The sequence below is a fragment of the Pelophylax lessonae genome (assembly GCF_965119305.1).
Source record: "Pelophylax lessonae genome assembly, chromosome: 2".
NCBI lineage: Eukaryota > Metazoa > Chordata > Amphibia > Anura > Ranidae > Pelophylax > Pelophylax lessonae.
The window spans coordinates 514342700-514365528 of NC_138769.1; the positions used below are offsets into that span (position 1 = coordinate 514342700).

At 39.1% G+C, this 22829-nt stretch overlaps 1 protein-coding gene across 2 annotated transcripts in view; it reads right to left on the minus strand.

Annotated features, from left to right (window-relative positions):
- Positions 1 to 677: 677 nt before the first annotated feature.
- KLF5 (KLF transcription factor 5) overlaps positions 678 to 22829 on the minus strand; it is a 38000-nt gene continuing 15848 nt past the window's right edge. For both annotated transcript variants that reach the window (XM_082245991.1, XM_082245990.1), the window contains exon 4: positions 678 to 2766. In XM_082245991.1, the coding sequence (XP_082102117.1) occupies positions 2588 to 2766 (179 nt within the window). In that variant the 3' untranslated portion in view covers positions 678 to 2587. The remainder of the gene's footprint in view (positions 2767 to 22829) is intronic.

Consider the following 22829-nt stretch of genomic DNA (forward strand, 5'->3'; position numbering starts at 1 on the left):
TAAAGGGTGCCTTGACTGAAAAAAGGTTGAGAAACACTGTGCTAACCCATCCTTTTTCAACCAGTGTGCCTTCACATTTCTTCAGGGGTGCCTTGGCTAAATATTGCCCAAAAATGATATACAAGCCAGCAAGTGGACAAAGCCTTCCTTATGGCTACACAAATCCACCAGTTTTTATTGTGCACCATTACAGCCTTCTAGCTGCCGGCATCATCAGTTGATAAAGATGTTGGGCGCTTGCACAGGATCCTTGTTTGTCTCTCCATCAGCACTGCGGTCACATTAGCTTAGTGAGTGAGAGAAATTGAGGAAGAAGAGTAACTTCGGTGTACCAGTCAGTACCAGTGTGCAAAGGTTTTTGCTTTGGAAGAATAAATCACCTGTAAAGTTGGGCGTCCTATGTGTGTGGATGTTGCTGTGTTATGTAAAACTATTTGTTTCGTTTTTTTTACATTATAGAGTGTGGTGTCCCAAGCAAAATTTAAAGGGTGCCTTGCTTGAAAAGAAAAAAAGGTTGAGAAACTCTTTGTTAACCTGATGCAAACTAATTCCAGTTATCAGTAAGTATGCATGTACTTATTTTATGATAAATAAAAAATATGTATTTTTTTTTTCTTTCATGGATCATGTTAATAATAATAATAATAATAATAATAATAATACTACAAAGAACATATTTAAGTACTTTAGTTTATTGTTGTTTATAAGTACAAATGACTTTCTTTTGGAAACAGCCTTCTGTCCCTTTTTATAATAACTACAAATATAAAAATACAAGGCAATAAAGCAACAAAAAATGTGCACATCTTCATATAAACAAACGATCAAAAGTGTTGTACAAAATTATTTACATTTGTAATGTATTTACACGTTCTAAAAGTACATTTGAAGGAGTACAATAATGTTAAGTTATTAAAAAAAAAAGTAGCTAAAATACAGTAGCAATCTTACAAAAACACCAATTTTAACCACAAAATAAATAGACAATAAAATACAGCATTTTATAGAACAAACAAGACCCTTTCTGTGTATTGTGTTTTTGTCTTTACCATCCTTGGTTAATTCAAGCTTTTTTTTTTTTTTTTTTTTTGCTGCATCAAACCTTCATCAAATCTATTTTTGGTTACACATTATGTAAGGTACTGCAATTATACAAGAGTAAATTGCATAGTAACTTTTTTTTAAAAAAATTACCGTGTCCGATAACATAGGTTGCATAAACATTTCGAAACAAACGATCACTTACATGATTCTTAACATCAGCTTTTAACATATTTAATGATATTCCATTTGTTAGTTCTGATGATAAGGATAATCCTGTAAAAGATTACAGTTCAAGTGCAAAAAACGTCATGTAAAATTCACAGGAAGAATGTCACTGCCAACACAAATATTCAGGAGGGACAGTTGTAACTGTAAGGCTTATGTTGCTAGTTCTGAATGCTGTTGGTTATCCGAAAAATATATTTGGTAGGTAGTGATATAATTGCATAGGATGTGGCCAGTAGTGATATCACACCTGCAGAAGATGTAGCGATGTCACAGACGCACAGGTGAAATTATTAGTAATGTGGTTCTACGCTGAAGCGGAGCTCCTATCAGGAAACCCAGCAAACATTTAGAGTACAGTATTCTTTTATGGATCAGATCCGTATCTGCAGTGACATGACACAGAGGAGCCTACAATGTATTAGGCGAGCTTATCAAACTATATATAATCAGCTAAATGCTTGTTTAGTGAACTCCACGTTGTACTTTTACATATAAATAGAAGAAATGCTTTTGAAAGATCAGTGCATTTTTTTTTTTGTTTTTGTTTTTTTAAAGGCTAATGAAATATATTTGGGTAGTTAGCTCTAAAAGGCCTCACTTAACTACATTTAAAGCAATGTTAAACATACGGAGAGCCACATTTAGGATAAATTTAGATACTAATGAGATTAAGAACAATATTAAAAATTGTATAGTGACACTGAAGTTTAAAAAAAGAAAAAAACAAATACACATATAAAAAGATGTACTTGCATGCTCAAGTATTAAATGTATACTTCTGATATATATATATATATATATATATATATATATATATATATATATATATATATATATATATATATTGGCTTGTCCTTTGCGTGCAGTCATCCATGACCTCATTTCATTTACTAAACACTGTAACAGTAAAGACAGTGCTTTGGTCAAAACATCACTAAACAACCTTAAAAACCCTTGTGTGTTGAGATGTAAATAAGCTGTATTGAGATGAAACCTGCCAGCTACTGTATACTGCAAGAGAAAAGAAAACAGAACGGTTGTAGCAAACATTCTCTGACTGATTGATCACGTTGTATTTAAAAAAACAGAGTTATAAAAAAAAAAAAAAAAAAAAAAGAAGCATGTTCTATTATTATGTTCCAGTTCCTCTTCCCACCCCACCCTCCTGCAAGTCCATACCACAACAGGGATAATAGGTTTGCATGCAGCAGCGCCCCTAGTTGCCCAGAGTTACTACAGTCTGCATAGTGTTTCAGCAATGAGGCAGTGGGGAGAAGATTGCATAGCGAAGAAGAGCCTTTGAATAGGATCCATTCTAGTTCTGATGTCTCTTCATGTGTAAGGCTAAGTGATCGGAGCGGGAGAAGCTTCGATTGCAAACCGCGCACTGAAAGGGCTTAGCTCCTGTGTGTTTTCTGTAGTGACGGGTCAGTTCATCAGAGCGGGCGAATCTCCAGTCGCAGCCTTCCCACGTACACTTGTATGGCTTCTCTCCTGCAAACACAAATAGAAGACTCTTATGAATACAGAAGTTTCATACTACAAAAAAATATTGTGAAGGTCTATGATGCATACATAAAGATTAAAAAGGGATAAGGTTTACTTTCCCTACAGTGACTCATAGTCAGCCTGGGTGGGCAGTGGTCCAACAGCAGATAGAGCTGTCAGAGCAGATGCAGATCTCCACAGCTATTATAAGTTTTAAAAAGGCATTCATGGGAAAACAGTTTTATCTTTTAAAAAGGGAAAGCTTCTTTATTGCTCTTTGTGTTGAGTAGAAAATAAAAAATTTTTTCGCCTACTCATGCACACTGATGGAAATACAGGTGGTTAACACTTTTGCCTAGCAACACTAGAGTCATTGGTTTGAACCCTGTGTGGGTTTCCTCCAGGTACTCCGGTTCCCTTCCACACTCCAAAGACATGCTGGTAGGTCAACTGGCTTCTGTCTAAACTGGCCCTAGTATGTGTAAGTGTGAATGTGAGTTTGAGACCGTAGATCACATGTGTCAAACACAAGGCCCGAGGGCCGAATCTAACGCTCCAGTCCATTTCATGTGGCCCTCACACCTCTCCTGGAGCTGCAGTAGAGCCCTCCTTTTGGGCCTCCTGCAGACCCTGCACTTTCTGCTTCCCAGCTCTGCCACCAGCTTCTTCCCAGCAGCAACACAAGGTAAGGGGGTGCACTTTGATGTAAGGGGGGGTGGGGGTGGACTCTTAAAATCTGATGTAAGGGGTTTGGGATACTCTGGACATCTAATATTACAGATGCAACCGGCCCTTTGAGGGCAATCATAATGCTGATGCGGCCCTCGGTGAAGTTGAGTTTGACACCCCTGCCTTAGATTGTAAGCTCCTTGAGGACAGGGACTGATGTGAATTTATCTATCTATCTATCTATCTATCTATCTATCTATCTATCTATCTATCTATCTATCTATCTATCTATCTATCTATCTATCTATCTATCTATCTATCTATCTATCTATCCATCTATCCATCTATCCATCTATCCATCTATCCATCCATCCATCTATCCATCTATCTATCTATCCATCTATCTACCTATCTATCTATGTAAAGTGCGGCGTAAATTGATGCCCTATATAAGTACCTGAAACAATAATAACAAATAGAGCATAACATATGCCTGTATTTGCAACTCTAGTGATACTCAGGGATCCCCAGATAGTAATTTTGCTCCTAAGACTGTATAGCAAGAATATGCTGTATCCCAATATGCGGCTGTAAACAGTAGTACTTTACAAGCACATGCATATGTGTACAAGTTCCTGAATGCAAAATTTCAATGTAGAATTACACAGCAGCTAGGGCTCCTGGGTCCCACAAATCCAGGCCTATCTTATGCTGTATGCCCATATACCTTTGTATGTCCATATGCATGAGCCCTTATAAAGGAATTCTATGAAACTGGAGAAACCCAAAAAGGAAGGTGTGGCTCACAGTAACCAATTAGATCTGAGATTTCATTTTTCTATTATAGCTTACAGTTGTTCTAGACCAGGGGTCTCCAAACTTTTAAACAAAAGGTCAGTTTACTGTCCTTCAGGCTTTAGGGGGGCTGGACTGTAAATGTCCCGGCATCAGTGAGAGTAAACATTGTCCCATCATTGGTTTTCACGGGAGGAATGGTGCCCCATGGTTGGTATCAATGGGAGGAATAGTGCCCCATGGTTGGTATCAATGGTGGGAATAGTGCCCCACGGTTGGGATCAATAGGGGGTATAGTGTCCCATGGTTGGTATCAATGGGAGGAATAGTGCCCCATGGTTGGTATCAATGGTGGGAATAGTGCCCCACAGTTGAGATCAATAGGAAGAATAGTGTCCCATGGTTGGCATCAATGGGAGAAATAGTGTCCCCTGGTTGGTATCAATGGAAGAAATAGTGTCCCATGGTTGGTATCAATGGGAGAAATAGTGTCATATGGTTCGTATTAATGGGAGGAATAATGCCCATTGATGGTGTCAGTGGGAGGATGAGTGCCCCATCTTTAGTCTTAGTAGGAGGAATAGTTCCCTATCGTTGGTGTCAGTGGGGGGAATAGTGCCTAATCTTTGATGTCAGTTGGAGAAATAATGTCCCAAGGGCTGAATAGAAGCACGTAAAGGGCATCTGGCCCCTGGGCCACAGTTTGGAGACCACTGTTCTAGACTAAAAAACAAACCTAGAAAAACAAAATGCTGTAACCGGATAGATTTCACCTTTCAAATTTACTGCAATTGACTCAATGCTATATGTAGGCTGTGTATAGCCATTCTTTAAAAATAAAAAAGTACAAAACTTTCCAACCACCACCCACATTCACACTTAATCAGAGTATATTCCTAGTGATTTTGAAGCATTGTTTGGGGGACTTTAACAGGCATTTTACAAGCTTTGTGCACATGTATCAAGTTTCAAGCATTTGTTTCCTAAGCTGGGCAAAGGGAGGAGAGCAGTTTTAGAGAATAGGACTTTTCAAGTGCTATAATGCACATCACAGGGTTGATTTACTAAAACTAGAGAGTGCAAAATCAGGTGCAGCCCTGCATGGTAGCCAATCAGCTTCTAACTTCAGCTTGTTCAATTAAAGAGGTTGTAAACTCGTTTGTTTTTTTTTTTTGTTTTACACCCTGCAAGAGAAAGACATAATGAGCTAGTATGCATCGCATACTAGCTCATTATGCAATACTTACCTTAGAACGAGCCCCCGCCGTGCCGCTCACTCACCTCTATGACGGGCAACATGTCCAGTCGCCCGTCTTCCGGGATTGCGGCATCCGGCCATCTGATTGGTTCAACGTAGTAGAACCGTATGATCATCTCTCATACACTGGGGAGAATGACAGGCAGCTTGATTACACAAGCCGCCTGACTTTCTCCCTCTCCCCCGCCGATCGCAGAGTGACCGGCGGACATCGGGTCCGCCGGTCACACGCGCGGGGGGGTCCGTGACCACGCGGGAGCGCGCCTCCGGGGGCACGCGCTCGCTCCCTAGACCCTCACAAGCAAGTGACGTAGACCTACGTCAGTTTGCCTGTGAGGGGCTGACCGCCGACGTAGATAGTCGTGCGGCGGTCGGCAAGTGGTTAATATAAGCTTACCTATAGGTACAAGTTGTAGAGGAGGGTTTACTTCCTCTTTAAGCCTTGACAAAAAGAACCTGGAAGCTGATTAGTTTCTATGCAGAGCTGCACCAGATTTTACACGCTCCAGCTTTAGTAAATCAACCCACATGTGTTTTTTAGGCACGCCCTTTGAAGTCAATGGGGGAAAAAACACCTGGAAACTTGTACTGTATACGTTTCTGAGCATAGGGCATAGAGCAACTGAGCGTACCAGTGTGAACAGGGTCTATTATAAAGAATGGGATTATGCATGTTGAGTCATAGTCAGGGAAACAAGATGAAAATGTGTGAATGGAGGCTAAAACATTTGCATTTTACCTTCCTGTTTTTGTAGTTTGCCCCTTTCCTTTCGGATGCTTATTCCCCCAAACGGTTTCAAACATGACAACTTGTATTATTTTTATGATAGTTTGACGTAAGAGTACAGCTATCTCTATTGACATTCATCATGACGCATCATATAACCCAGACATAAGAGGCCTTATGGAAACTCTAGAGATAACACTAGAAGACTATCTGTGCAGGTATTACATACAGCCATATATTTTTATGAACAATTAACAGAAACATCAAAGGAGTGTGTTAAATTGTATCTAATCCCATTCATTTCTTTAGCAATATGCTGCCTCCACAATCTTCTGTGAGTGAGGAATTCATACTGCTCTGTCATTGGTGAGACATCACAAAGAAGTGTCTATTTGTGTCCGTAGAAGACGACTTTAATTATAACGGGTATGGCTGAAGTCACACAAGCCTAATTCCATCAGTCAAGACAAAGTACGTAGCTGCTATTTCTATGGCCACCAAATGTTTTCCCATTTAGTCATTACTTTTTGGAATGGTGACCCATTTTATATTATTACACATCCAGCAACCTACAGAGAGAATATAGGCTTGCCAAATGCCAAAGAATGATTATTATTAGAACACTGACTTTCAATTTCTATTTTTTCTTTGGAATTGTTTAATGACAATAACTGCCAAGCAACAGGATCAATTATCAACATGGCGAAACACAGAGGCCATTTACTTTTTATACCCGAGAAGTCAGTGTTAAAGCACATGTAAACCCATTTGCACATAGATACACTATTTGGTTTTGAAGAATTTGCATAGCTTCATTGCCCAGTGAAAGTGGACGTACATTTGTTCTATGTGAATGGGGCACAAAAACGTTTGTAATTAGGCCATAGCCAGAGCTGTTCCAATGTAAATCATTAATTTAAAATGGAAAATACTGAACCTGGCCATTAGATGGAGCTAAGTATCATGAGTATTTCCTATAATACTTAGCTCCATCTAGTGGTCAAATGTGGTATCTCCTGTTTAAAATCAATTATTTACATTTGCATAGCCTATATACATTAAGGCTACATTCACACCTGAGCGTAGCGTTTTTTACAGCGATTTTTACAGCGATTTACAGGTGGTTTTACAGGCGTTTTTAGATTGAATAGAGACCAATGAAAAACGCCTGTAATCTGCCCTAAAAGAAGCTCATGTACTTTTTTGAGCGTTGGGCGTTTTGCTCACAGCGTCAAAGCGCTCAGATGTGAACAGGGGCTATTGGCGTTTTGAGAGCTGATCCTAGAGCAGAAAAACTCCCCAAAAACGCCCCAAAACGCCTACATGTGAACGGAGCCTCATTTTTTCCCCATCTCACAGAACATGCACTCCTTTTACTGGGCAGATGGCTATGCAGATTCTTTATAAACCAACCCTTTAAAGATTTAACAGCTTTTTAAAGACGTTCCCAATATCTCCTCTATGGAATTACTATAACTATCTTATTTTTGATGTTTTGTAATTCAGTCATGTGATCCATAGTCTCACTGTTCAATATGTGAGTGGAGATATTTTCAGGCTGACATATTTGCTTACTGTGAATGCCATGTTTGATTGCAAAAATACAGTATTCATTATAATTATTTCAATGCTCGGGGTGGAGTTTACGATGATGGACAGGGAGGACTTCCAACAGATGCAGACTACAGGGTATATCAACATAAACGCTGCCTTACTGTCAATCTACATAAACTCCACCCCAAGCACTGAATCTATTAAAATGTGTTTTTGTAACCAAATGTGACAATTACAATAGGCAAGCATTACCCATAACCTTTTTGATTAATCATTTAAATGTGATTTTTGTCACCTGACCGAAAATAAAAGGGAGTGCACATCCGGAAATGCATGTCCATGAGAGTTACAGATTACAGGGGAGAAAGTAGCTGCCCCGCAAGGCAAGAAGGAGTGTCACGTGGGGGCAACGCAGAAGACTGGATCAACAGCCAGCAGCGTTGCCACTCCGATTAATGAAATACTGTACTAAGAACTGGAAGGATCAACAGGTAATTATTATTTTTAGGATAAAACTACTTTTTCTCCTAAAAAATACCAGCAGTTTGGGAGTCAGTGAGGGAAAATACATTTTTGGGTCTATGGTCACTTTAGTGTTTAAGGCTGGCCATACATTATACAATTTTCTTTTAAAGTTTTCCTTTAGATTTACCAAAACCATATAATATGAGGTCAAACCTAAACACGATCAATTCATATGCAATCAGACAGTCCCTTTCACTACATAGTTGAAGGTAAATCTAAAGGAAATTTAATAAGAAAACTGTATAATGTATGGCCAGTCTAATGATATGTCTGTAGTGCTCCCAAAATGTCCTAATTAAACCTACTTAAAATATTCAAATAGTCTGGAAGGAGTTTTATAAATGTACTGCAGTGTTCTTTTTATTTATTATCACATGTCTGTACTTTTTGGGCAGAAAATTGGTTATAATTGTAAGCATCACAGGGCGCATTAACATATGAGCTCTCAAGCCAGAAAAGGCCGCAGTTTGGCCGAGAATAGCACTATCCAGTTCCCTTTTCACCACAACAATCAGAGATCAACTGACATGTTTATTACATATCAGTCAATACTGGACAACTCAGCTTTTCTAGAGATAACTGTATCAGGATGAATGACGTCAAATATGTCCATAGATCCCTAACCTACATATAATGCTGCCTGCTCTAGGACAAGCCTGTTACTACTAGTATCCCTTTGGTTTACAACTTGATATGCCCTGTGGCACTTAATCTGTTAAGTAAATCCTCATAGTACATCATTTGCATTTTCTATTTACGTGTTAGGCATACTTCTCGCTTTATCTTACCGACAATTAAAGGATAACTGAATGATTCAGTTGTTTAATCCTCTGCATTTAATTACAGATAGGTGACATTTCTACCTTACATAAGAACCCAATATGATTTACTACTTAAAACACTTTCCATACACCCACTGTAACAATACAGGCCATTTAACCCTTTCTGCAAAAAAAAAAAAGGAAAAAATTATATATATATATATATATGTATATGTATATATATTATATACACTTCTATGCCATTTTAGTCCCAGCTGCCTCCTAACAGATTTGAAATAGTTTGTATGGCCAGTAAGCTGAGCTTGGTCATAGGAAGCCATCCCTGCTCTCCTCCTGCATGAGGCAGATCATCAGCTAGAATGAATTTTTAGAAACGGTGGACTCAGACACAGACCCTCCAACATTACCCACTCTCATTTAGCACTTAAGTCTGATTTTGATTATATATATATATATATATATATATATATATATATATATATATATATTTGATATATTTTGAGTACACCCACCTGAGCTTAGCGATGTGATGTCTAAATGTCAGATGAGTAACCAGAAATGATCAGGGAAAGTTTTAGATCTTTGCTGGCAATGGCTCGTGCTGGAAGGTCTTCAGACATTATTTTTGGGGGGTGTTCTACTATTACAGACTTATTAATTTGCATATTATATGCTGTTTAATTGAAGTGGTAGTTGGTACAAGAGCTAATTAGTTGTTTTTGGTGATTTCACTGACTCCTCCCTTTACACGGACAGCCTATTAATTAGTTAGAGCAGTGTTTTTTGTTTTTTTTTGCCAGACCATTTAATAATTCAACAACAATCTTCCAATAAGAATATATGTGCATTAAACATATTTCAGGTGCATTATTTACCTGTAAAAGCCTCCCTTGGATGTGATGTCAGCAGCCCCACAGCCTCAGAGCTGTCACTTAAGTGACGCTCTATAGCAGGGGTCTGCAATCAATTGATCACAATCTACCCATCGATCATGGGCAGGTAAGAAGTAGACTATATCACTTCCTTGCCGACCCTGGACAGGAGCAATTGTGGCATTTAGTGGAACTGATCCCCTTTGTATTTTCCTCCTGCAGCAGCTGAGAGCTGGCTTCTCCTCCTCTCCCTCCCTCCAGCATTCAGCTGCTGCAGGGGATAAGAACAGGGGATCGGTTCCAGTTTATGCTGTTCCCACCACCCCTCCTGTCCAGGTTCCTCTTCCCTCTGCTGTCCAGCCCGTATGTGACCCCCTGTGACCCCCACCCCCCCACCCCCCGCCGACTGAGGATTGTTTTAGGATGGAGAGTGGGGGGGGGGGTCCAGTAAATTTGTCATTTACTGTCCCCTTCCTATTCTGAATAAACACTGTGGGTGATTGGTACTTTTTCCAGTGTTTTTACCTGCAATGCTATGGTGCCAGGGTCTCTAAAGGCTGTTCATGGCCATACACCACCCAGATCCATATATTTCTGTTGCATTTTAAGCATGTTTAGCTGTGGCTGCTCAGCCTGGAAAAATCAATGACTGGCTCTGCAGCTGTCTGCGTGTTATCATGCCTAGAGCAATTACCTATGGTTACAGATGGATGAGCATTCCTGGATGTGTAAAGAGTTGCCCATCCATCCCTAGCCACATATGTCTACCATGTTGGCAATATTAGCCTGCCATTGCCATCCCTAGCCACACGTGTCTACCATGTTGGCAGTATTAGCCTGTCATTTCCATACTTAGCCACACGTGTCTACCATGTTGGCAGTATTAGCCTGTCATTGCCATCCCTAGCCACACGTGTCTACCATGTTGGCAGTATTAGCCTGTCATTGATCGGTACCAGCTTCCTGTCCAAAGCTGACCGTGAAAACTTGGCCATACCAGCCACAGAAAAACAGGCTGTTGCAAGCGCTAGGTAAGAAATCTTAAGCACATGAAAAAAAAAGGCAGACTACAGCTGGACGCATTCAGCTGGACTTGGATAAGTGATTGTGACAACCTACCTCTACCTACAGCATGACCTGAACAAAACAGAACCAGGCAAACCAGGCTGCAGTTGCCCTCATTTTGATTACTGTTGACTAAAGCATTCACATAATGTTCAGCACAATTTTTGATTCTTTTCCAACAAATTCTAAAACTTTTTTTTTTTCTTTTCATGAAATGTCCAGAGAGCTAAATCAAAACTACAATTCCTCAAAGAGTAATGTGTTTAAGCTCAGTTACTGGAACATGACGACTGAATCAAAACAGCGATTTAACTGTGCAGCAAAATGCAGCTACTCCTCCACTTCAGAGGAACTTCTATGGCATTTGTTAAAATGTCAGCACTGTTCAAGGAAAACAGCATGGAGGAAACTGGTACCAAACTACAGCCAAATAGTACACTCTGCTTGTTTCTTTCCGAGCCAGAAATATCACGCACGCCGCTTTCACAAAACAGACTTTTATACCGTACAGAACTTCATTGCTGTCAGTGCGCCCCTTCCACACTCCACTCTGATACTTCTAGGGACTCGTCAGTGTGAAAACACCGCTCTCCCACTATGTCTGACACAGGAAACTTTTCCAGAAAGATCCGCTCCAACAAATCTGTGGTAATAAATCAAGTACAGAGGAAAGCCTTCTAACAAACAGTTGGGCGTTTACCAGCTACCGTTGTTTCAGTTGAACCTGATAATCGTTATCAAGGTTATTGTGTAAACTGGTGGCCAATAAACACCAACTACAATAAGTTGTATGTGAGCCATGCCATATCTTCACCTGCATTCTGCCATAACACATCAGGATTAATATATAGTTTGGGGTGTTTATGAGAACATAGGGTCCCCTGTGCTTCCCCTATATATATATATATATATATATATATATATATATATATATATATATATATATATATATATATACATACATACATACATACGTGTATATATATGTATATATATATATATATATATATATATACATATACATAAACATATATATATATATACACACACACACACACACACGTGTATAGATATATGTATATATATATATATATATATATTATATATATATATATATATATATATATATATATATATATATATATATATATATATATAAAGTATATATTATCATTTTTAAACAGGATTTATATAGCTCCAACAGTTTGTGAAGCACTATACAACGTTAGGGCAGACACTACAGTTATAATACAGGAGGATCCTGAGGGCCCCTGCTCATTAGAGCATACAATCTAAAAGTGAGTGTCAGGTGATACAAAAAGTTAATAACTGTGGGGGATGGGCTGAGGGAGAAAAAAAAAGTACAGTTGTTAGGTGGAGGTGGGATAGGTTTTTTTCAGGGATTGCCTAAAAGTGGATAGTGTTGGAGATAATTGGACAGATTGTGGTAGGGAATTCAATAGGATAGGAGAGGCTCGGAAAAAGTTCTGGAGGTGAGTATAGGAGGAGGTGACAAGAAAGTTAGAGAGCAGGGGGTTTCGGGAGGAGCAAAGAGAACAATTTGGTTGGTATTTTGAGACCAAGTTAGTGATGTAGCTGGGGACCAAGTTGTTGATGGCTTTGTAAGTTATTGCTAGTATTTTAAATGTAATTAGTTGGGTAATTGGCAGCCAATGGAGGGACTGGCAGAGAAGAGTAGCTTACACTTTTGCGGTTTGTAAGGTGGATGAGTCTGGCAGCAGCATTCATGATGTACTGAAAAAGGCATAGCCTATTTAAAGGTAAGCTCATGAAAAATGGGGGCAAAAACAAAAGTGTTGCATTTATAATTTTGTTCAATATACATATATATTTTTTTTTTTTAGACACACTTTCTAGACACTATCAGATTGCAGTTTGTATTTTCTCTTTATGTTAGCATGGGTTTCCTCCTGCGCTTACTGCTTAATTGGCCCTAATATGTGTACATGTAAACACAGGCACACATACACAAAGTGCACATTTTCGTCTGGAAACATTATCTCACAGTCAGCTGCATTTGAAGGAGCTTATGCAATAGAAAATCTACTTAAAAAAAAAAAAATCAACATTTCAGCCACTAATGGCAGTCCTAATTAGCGCACTGTAATTACACTGTAAACAAACACACTTCTACAATATATACCATCGTACTCTATCCCTTCAATACAGCTATGTGAGGCTGAAGAACTATGACAAGTTGCTCATCTATAAAGGTTGCTGCAAGATAGGTTGACAAATCTACTTATCTTTACAGGTGCAGTCTTTAAGAGCTTGCAATCAAGACTGAACAAGTTAGACTATTAATGACATCATGGCACAGAGCCGGATTTTTTTTTAACTCCTCGACATAGTTGTACTTAGTGTTGTAGCTTGCTAAAGTGCAGTAACATGATTCAACTATCTTCTGCTGCCAATAGAAACAGCAATTTATCGTTCAAGTCATAAGCTGAACTTGTCCCTGCTAGGTGACCAACAAGTGTTTCAAAGTAGAGCAGATAGTAGATCTTTAGTCGCCGCAGGAGGTTTAAAATAACCATTGCATCTATGTGTAATAATTGAGGAGGGTCGGTATTTTGGGGAAAACCAACAGTGGGTAAAGCCAGGGATTACTCAAAAATGTCTGGGGAATACATAGTTCAATTAGTGTTCTTTTCTATAAAATGGAGACAATAGGGTTGATTTATTAAAAAATAGCCTGTTCATTTTGCAAAGAGAGGAATTTTCCAAGTTAGGTGAATGAGGCGAAATTTCACTTTGCAAAGAATAAATAAGGGGGTGCGTTTTTGCACCCACTTGCATGGGATTGTGGCCACCCTCAGTATAATATATTGTAGAATAGCCTTAGGCTTAGTAGCAGTGTTTGTTACAGGTGGGCTATTACTGGGTTAATTTCCCCTCTGGTGTAGGGCAGGTGTCAACCAATGAGTAAGCTTGGAAGGTTCTGGATTACAGGTGCAAGGTGATAAAAGCAAGTGCCAGTCTGGAGTTCCTCCTTTTGCACCTAAAGAGCAAGAAGGAAAGTTCCCCGCCCCCCCTCCCTTTGTCGCGTGCACTTTTGTGTGGTTGGGTCACCCCTAGTATTCTAGGGGGGACTGTATTTTTGTTGGTTAATTTTGAAATTTACTGTTTGCTCGAGTTCTAAAAACTGAGCTATTACAATTATGGTTTCATTAAGTGAGTTTGGTTTAAGTATTATTATTGATCATTTTAAATGTTTGCTTTTCATGTTTGAAAACCAATAAAGTGTGCCGCGGCCATTTTTCTTGCCAAATACTGAGGATCTGTTTGGTTATTTCTTTAGTTTAAGTTATAGTTTAATTGGATGAAGGTGTGGCCTATAATCCCATACCCAGTCACGTGCAAGGAAAAAAAAAAAGCACTTGACATGATTGGATGATGGAAGTCAGCAGAGGTTCACCTCATTCACTTAACTCTGGGGAAGCTTCCCTTGCAAAGTGAATAGTCTACTTGCCCTTATTAAATCAACCCCAATTAGTGGTCAGTTGAAATGTTTCACATTGCGATTATACTTATTTCTGTTTGGGGATTACTGGTCTTTGAGATAACAAAGATCTAGGATTTTATGGAGCAGCATAATAATAATATTGGTCTTGGAGGTCTCAAGGCTAAAGTCTTGACATCGGGCTATATTGCAGTTGCCTACATTAGTTGGCTGGCAACTTAAATTGTCTGCTACAAAACAAATGATACAATGACCAAAGGGTTTCCGAAGTTAAAGCCTTGGCTATTTCATAAGCTATTTCTGCTCCAAGTGCCATGTTTTGTAAGTCATCAAATCTAAAGTGGCAAAGAAATATAATGCAGGATACTGCCGACACAACCCATTGCTGCCATTATATGAGAAAGCATCATTGTTAAATCACCCACAAGTGTATTAATTAAACATAACTGGCAGGTAACTTGATGAAGTCCAGGTATCTCCGGTTCTTGACACATACAAACAATAGGGATGACGTTTACCTTAACCTTCAGCTAAGAGTATTCACACTTCAAGAAAAAAAAAAGCCATAAAAAAGGACTGTGGAAAAAGTACCTATCTTCCCTCCAAGAATACGAGAGTCATAGAAAATCCTTACTGACTACATCATCATTATATATTTGTAATTATGTGCACAGGTCACTAGGACAGAAATTGCAGACATATATGAAGAACCAACAAAAAAAAACTCTTACCCTATTAAAAATTAAATGTTACTGGCTGCCAACATACCAAAGCTGCATTACAGCAATGTATTGCTGAAATCATAAGAGATTAGGTAAGGGCTTGCATTCTGCCGACTTCCAGCTGTTCATTACACCACGTTAACAATAGTTGTCCTATGTCACCTCAAGCACCATAGGTACTTCTGTCCACATCAGGTAGAAAAAGTTTTATCGCAAGGACCTCAAGGATCTTCATATTTAAGGAGAGTCATTAGGGTCATTTAAACACTATGGGGGGAAGATTATTGTTGGACAGGCCGATTGAGTGTTGGCAAGTTTAAAGAAATATTTCGGAGTAAAAACCTGCAAGCAGAGTTAATCGGATTGGCTGGAAAATTGTATTTAATTTCTCACTCTTCTCCAATGTGCTTGCAGAAATAACCAGATTAGGTTTCAGAACCTATTGGACTTTGCATCTCCCTGAATTTGTACATCAGTAACATGAGTTAAACCTCTTGTAGTAGAATGGATATTTACCAACAGGGGTTCAATCTACTGAACAGAACTCGGTGTTCCCCTAAAATTGTGCAGCCCCCCAAAGTTTTTCTAAAAAACAGACTTGCACCTCACACTCTTCACTAATAGATGCAATGATAATGTTAAACTGGCTCATGCTACTAAGCAGTTAAACTTGTGCAGAACTAAAGCCATAGGGCAGCAGATATAATAGACTACAAATATTGGCAAATTATTACAAGGTTAGATATGTTTTGTATTTGTAAGATCTGTAAAGGACATCAAAATATACTAAAACTCTATAAAAAGAACATTTCATATTTCTTGTTAAAGAATGAATGTGATATTTTATTTGTGATATTTACTCTTTATTTGCGGACAATCTGGAATGAAATAAACAATGCACAAGTAATGGAAAAAAAGTCATTTTCTCTTATTATAGGAATGGTAATAAAATAATGCAGCGGAACACTACATTAAATCACATATGTCATCCTTTCACTCCTGCTCTGGTTTTAGATCGGCTTTCTTCCATTGGGAGGTCATTTATTTTATTTAGAGGAACGGCCTCTCTGATGAGGTTCTGTAATTATGTCTTTTTAAGCTGCTATGTTGCAAAGCTATTTTGCAATGAACAAAATGTTCCCAAGAAGCTGAGTTCTGCCAAGAAACTGGCCAGCTTAGTTCTTAGTGAAATCCCGAAGACTCCATAGAACTAGGATTCTCCCAGCTAAAGAGAGCATTAGAGCTTGTCTGTGTTTGTTCTGAAACAAAATCTATTAGGAGCTATTCAAACTGATTGAAAGGACCAACAAGGTTGAATAAATAATAAAAGACGAAGGGGTTTTTGATACAAAAGAAATTCTGAAAGTGTTTTGACTCCTTACGCCAGACAAACTTTGCTCCGGGCCTTTTATTTTATTTAAAATGACAGATTGTAAAGGGAGTTATCATTCACAGGTGATTTAAAGGCATTGTCATGAAACGAAGATTAGGTAGAAAATGCAGTTTGAATAGTCAGCGATTACTATAGAACAAGTTTGGCCAGATAAACAAGACTGGTGAATACCCCAAGGCCATTTAAGACCTATTAAACAAAGCTTTGTTAAATTGCATTGCATGGTACCATCTTATTAATATAGGATTTGCTTTGAAGGCAACTTAGTTTAATAATAGTGTTTTAAAGATTAAAAAGAAAAAAAGATTTTCTAGTCGTACTAAGAAATAAAAGCAGATACTGTATGAAAAAGCTACGTAATATATATATATATATATAAAAAAAAAAAGCTTAGGAAACGGCTTCTCGTCTCAACAGAAAAACAAACATAAGTGTCATAAGTGCTAAGAACCATTGTGCACACCGTTCAAACATCGCTTGATTGATGAAACCTAAACTTGTTAAGGTTAATTAGAGAAGACATTAGGAAGTGTACAACCCCCATGAATAATTCAGCCTAAGCCTAGCATATCGCTTACTTTTTTTCACAGCTTAGACCAGTGCATAAAGAATGGTCAAGCTCAAGTGATTACAGCACCTTGTGTTAGTTTCGGGCATATATGCCAAAAAAAAAAAAAAAAAATGTTATTTATTTATATATATATATATATATATATATATATATATATATATATATATATATATATATATAAAACATTAAATAGAATGGTAAACGTGATGCTTCCTTGGAAGGAGCAGGCTAAAAGATTCTTTCAGACACTAACTGTATAGTACCGCAGAGACATCCAGAAGAATAGGTTTTTTGCTAATCCCATAAATTAGCCATGATCTCCGCTGAGCCAAGGTTAGTAGATAAAGGAATGACTCAATAACTGTGTGGGGACACTGTATAGCAATATGTTTAAGCTGGGATTATGAAAACACATATTGCTTAGAACAGTTTTGTTTAGCATGGTAACAGTCTGCTAAACAGACCTTTGTTCTAGTTCTTTTATTTTTTTACAGTGGCTGTTAGAGATAACTGCTTCAATTATCAAAGCTAGAATTTCCATAGCAACCTCCAGCTTTTAAGATACCCTCTTTACACACAAATACAATACCATTTAACTGGACTGCCTAAAAAAAAGAAACTTTTGCCCAAGGTTGGTTTGTCTGAAAGGGTGGCAGCTAAAACAGAACACCATCTCCATCCTTTAAAAGGATATCTAGACCTGAAAGATTGTGCAAAAGCAAGACATCCAGCATTCGGAGGAATGGAGGCACCAGTGCTCAGATTCTTACCAAAAATACTACAGCACTTGGCCTTTATGGAATGAATTTACTGACTCTGACAAGTATAAAAATGTATGCAATAATTTGTTTCAGAACTTGGCTACCTACACTTTTTTTTATAAATAACAGGCAGGCCTTGGGGTGGGTCTGGTGGCATGACCTTTTTTTTTTTTGGTTTGGTTTGTAAATCTATACAACAAAACTTTCCCTTTTGGTCTGGGAGAGGCATGCCCCTAAGCATGCCTCTCCTCAGCCATCCCCTTATTTCTTTTATCATTTTAAGTTATTTTCATGTTATTCTATACCCATTTTTCTAGGTTTCTATGAAGTAGGTTAAGGGGCTATAGCCTCCTCGGGTGCTCGGGGGTAATTTTATGGCATCCGTGCACTCTGATGGGGCCTTTGTACGGGCATACTGTTAGGCTACGTTCACATCTTGGCGTTGCTATTTACAGGCGTTTTTTCAGGCATTTTTAGATTGACAAGTGACCAATGGAAAAAAATAAAAATGCCTGTAATCTGGCCGAAAAGAAGCTCATGTACTTTTTTGAGCGTTGGCTGTTTTGCTTAAAACGTCAAAACGCTCAGATGTGAACAGGGGCCATTTAAATAAATAGGATTTGTCTTGTTGGGCGTTTTTTGAGCTGATCCTAGAGCAGAAAAACGTCCCAAAAACACCCCAAAATGCCTACATGTGAACTTAGCCTTATACCAAGAGGGCTCTCTATAATGTGCAGTTTCTATTTTACTGCTCGTAATTTTTGCACCTTGTTTACAATGCAAGCCTAATGTTGCAGTGGGTGCCTGTATTTCATTGTGCACACCTTTTAGTGAATAAGAAGTGTATTTTCCTTTCTTGTCTTTGCACTCCTTTTTTTTTTGTTAATATGAAATCTGCAACTAAAATAAAAATTTTGAAAAAAAAAAAAAGAAAGATCCCGCAAATATTGGCACAAATCTTATCTGAAATCATCAAAATCCCATTTCATGTAATTTTTACCTTACATCTGAAAAGCACAGGATCTAAAAATGTTTAGAACTTCCATATATTTCCTACAGCCATTATAACATGATCATGTTGTAAAGTAATACCACTAGCCAGCCAAGTAAAGGGATTAAAGAAATGCAACTGTTTTGGTGTCTGTGGCACATGCTGGCAGACACTACTGGTGTTGCTGATTTCTGGTGTACAGGAAGACAAAAGCTATTGTGGCAGGTTCTCATACCATTACTCTAAGGACTAACCAGCCATTAAGGTTGGGGGCTCCCACAAAAATGTGCTTTGCCACCATAGTTGAATTGGGTGATTGTCCTCTCAAATCTAACCGCATGGAATTGGAAAGATGATGAAGACTCTAGCTCTAAATATCTATTAGGCACACGCAGACAAGGTCATCATATGAAACAGCGATCAGACCAGTGTAAAAACTTTGGTCACTAGCAGTTTTCCTCTTGGTAAGCTGTTGCCACATCTTTCTCCATGGGACTAAACACAAATGGTGCCGTTTGTGCATCCAATGTGCAAACTGCCCTCTGCTTTTGCTGGTTTTAGGAAAAATGGAGCTGATTAATTAAAAAAACACTCATTCATAGTGGTCACCCTGCTAAGTGATAAAACCACCATAGACATGGCCATAGACACTAGAAGGTGGTCAGATGTCACAATCCAACATCCTCTTCTCAGGTCCCCCAGTGGCGCTGTCTGCTCCTCTTCTTCACTGTTTGTCCCCATAGCAAGCATTTGCTATAGGGGCAGTCGTACAAGCTCTCTCCTGAGCCAGGTTCTGAGTGTCTATAGACACTGAGTCTGGCTCTTCTCACTGGAATTGATTGACAGCAGCAGGAGCCAAAAGCTTCTGCTGCTGCCTAAATGTCCGGTGAGGAGAGAGAGAGAGAGCAGCTGGCCTCGGGCACAGCGCTGGATCGAGATCGGGCTCAGATAAGTACTTAGGGAGGCTGGGGGGGAGCTAATTTTGGAATCGTTTTTTTTACCTTAATGAAAAAAAATGCATTAAGGTAAAAAAAAAACTTCAGCCCCTAAAACCACTTTAAGTCAATATGACAAGGGAGGGGTTCTGCAGACACAAGCTTATCTGAGTAAAAACAAGAGTAGTTCGACAAGGTTCTGTAGGCCCTATTGAAAGACTGTCATCTAATGACTGAGGGCACCTTAACTTTAATCAACTTTTTAATAAAACCCTAATATACTACCAATTACAAAATTACAGTATTCTAAACTGATGTTTTATATATATATATATATATATATATATATACACACAATGGTGTATTTTGGTTTTATGTTGCCCTAGGCTAGATTAAAATTGAGCGCAAGCCCCCCCCCCCTTCTGACTCCTATGTAAATTTGCCCGACTTCTTCCTTTTTAAGGGATGTGACTCCGTCCAAAATTGAAGGACTCCAAGTCTCAACATGAACCCCTGAGATCTCACGAGGGGGGGGGGGGGTAAGAGAGGGTTGGAGAGAGAGAGAGGGGGGTGGGTGAGGAAGGGAGAGAGAGGGGGGTGAGAGAGAGAGAGGGGGTGGAGTGAGGTAGGGAGTGAGAGAGGGGCGAGAGAGAAAGAGAGGGGGTGAGTGGGGTAAGAGAGGAGGGGTTGAGAGAGGGGGGTGTGAGAGAGAGGGGGGGGTGTGAGAGAGGTGAGAGAAAGGAGGTGGGAGAGGCGGCTCTAGCAACCAGTGGCCAAAAGGGTCTCAGGTGGAGGGGGGCGGCTTTTTTGCTGCCCCACTACAAAGTGCCGCCCTAGGCCTAGGCCTTGTTGGCCTAGGCCAAAATACAGCACTGTATATATATATATATGTTCTTTAAAATATGAGCGTAAGGAAGCCCTAAGGCAAGACTATGACTCTGGCCGTATGGCAATTTTCCTTTATTAATAAGGTTAAGGGTATGCATTAAAAATGTTAGGAGGTATACAAGCTTTTAAGAATAATGGTATGCAATTAGTATTTAGCTTTCTAACTGTGTTACGGTTACTACTCTAAGCTAGTGCACAAGTCTTCCTTGTACTTTGTACAAGACCAGCATAGCCAAAACGTACATTTAGCCATGAGAGGAAAGCAGTTGTACATCACATCCCAGTACTAAATCCCTCTATTATCATATATGGAAGAGGTTATTCAAACTTGTGGAACAAGAGCAGAGTAGCCCAACATGTGATACTACAAAGTGTAGACTTTGCTTTGATCTTCTGTTTTGGAAGTTCCCGTATTGGGTCTCCAAGACTACAACTGCCTAAAGCTTCAGTGACAGCATGGTCATTAAAAAAAAAAAAAAAACAACAAAAGAAAACAGATGAAATGCTGGTCAATACGTAACGCATATGCAAACTGTTTTTAAAATGAATCTTTGTTTGCAAGGTGGGTTACAAAACCCTTTCAGATACCTTCATTACTAATATAGTCTAAAGCAAAAAGGCATCTATCACTAAAACCACTATAAAAAGACAGTATTAATGAAGCTGAAATGAAAGGAGTACACAAATATGCTGGTAATTCCTTTAAAATAAATGCTCAGTTGACTTGTTTCTGTTCTTCAGAATATTACAATATATTTAAGAAGCACATTGTTCTCTCTATTTCTATGTAACACGGTGCTCTAAATCTGGCCATACCATATTACATGTTTTACATTCATCCTGCAGGCTGAACAATTTCCTCCAACCACAATATACAGTGTGGTTCACCATATTATGACAGCTGACAGAATACCCAAACAGCAGCTGCTTCTCACTGCATGCAGCTGCTGTTTGGCCGTCAATTGTCTGACTGGCTCCATAGATTTTTCAATCGAAGGATGCGAGATTGGGATGGAGGCACAGGGTAACTCTCTCAGCAAATTTTGAGTAAAATTTAAACAGTGAGGGAGATTTACTGAAAGTGGAGCCCAGAGAATGTGTTGCAGATGTTCATAGTAACCAATCAGCTTCTAAATTCAACTTGTTTAATGAAGCTTTGACAATAAGAGCCCATTCACATTAGCGTAACTTGTCAGGTATGTCGCGATCCATTGAGTAGTACAGGACCCGTTCTAATAGGAGCGACACAAGTAGAAAAAGGGTCCTGTACTACTTTGGGGCGACCTCGGAGCGACTTGCATAGACTTCCATTATGTGAAGTCTCTGCAAGTCGCGCCGAAGTCGCGGTGCACGCGACTTCACAGGTCGCCCCCCGAAGTCGTGTCGCCTCAATGTGAATGGGCTCTAACACCTAGTAGTTGATTGGTTACTATGCACAGCTGTAAATCTCCTGGGTCCAGTGGGTGGGTGAGTAAGTTATCTGTGCAGGACCCGCAACAAGGTAAGCAGAGGATAACAAAAAAAAAATTACGGAGAGAGGGTAAGGGACCGCTTTAATTTTATTGTTGGTACGGTACCAGATTAGACACAGGCACGCTAGAAGCCACGTCTGTACTGCTTTTCAATGCTCGTTTTATCTTGAAATTTGTAAGTACAATTTTAATAAATGGTCATTCTAATATTACGTACTGCCCTAGGAGATTCTTCATTTTCTAGGTGTAATAATGTGGGGGGAAGTCACGTGACCCGCGGCCATCTTGGAAACTGAGACACTGTGACACGCTCGCACGCCTGCATACTCTGCAATTTTGGCTTTTGAATTCTACCAATATTTGAGTGTTACTTGTACTGTCCTAATAAATTTAAACAAGCAGTACAGAGAGCACTAGATCTTTCTTTATTGTCATTATATATCACGGAGCTTCATCCCTGACCGGATATCTCATTGGGTGAGCAGTCCCTGGTACTATTGAGGTCTGGAATCTGTCAGCTGGCCCTGTATGCTATCTGTGTGGAGAAGTGATCGGGATACTGCTGATTAATTTGATGTGCTGTCTGGCCCTGTAGGGTCTGTGCT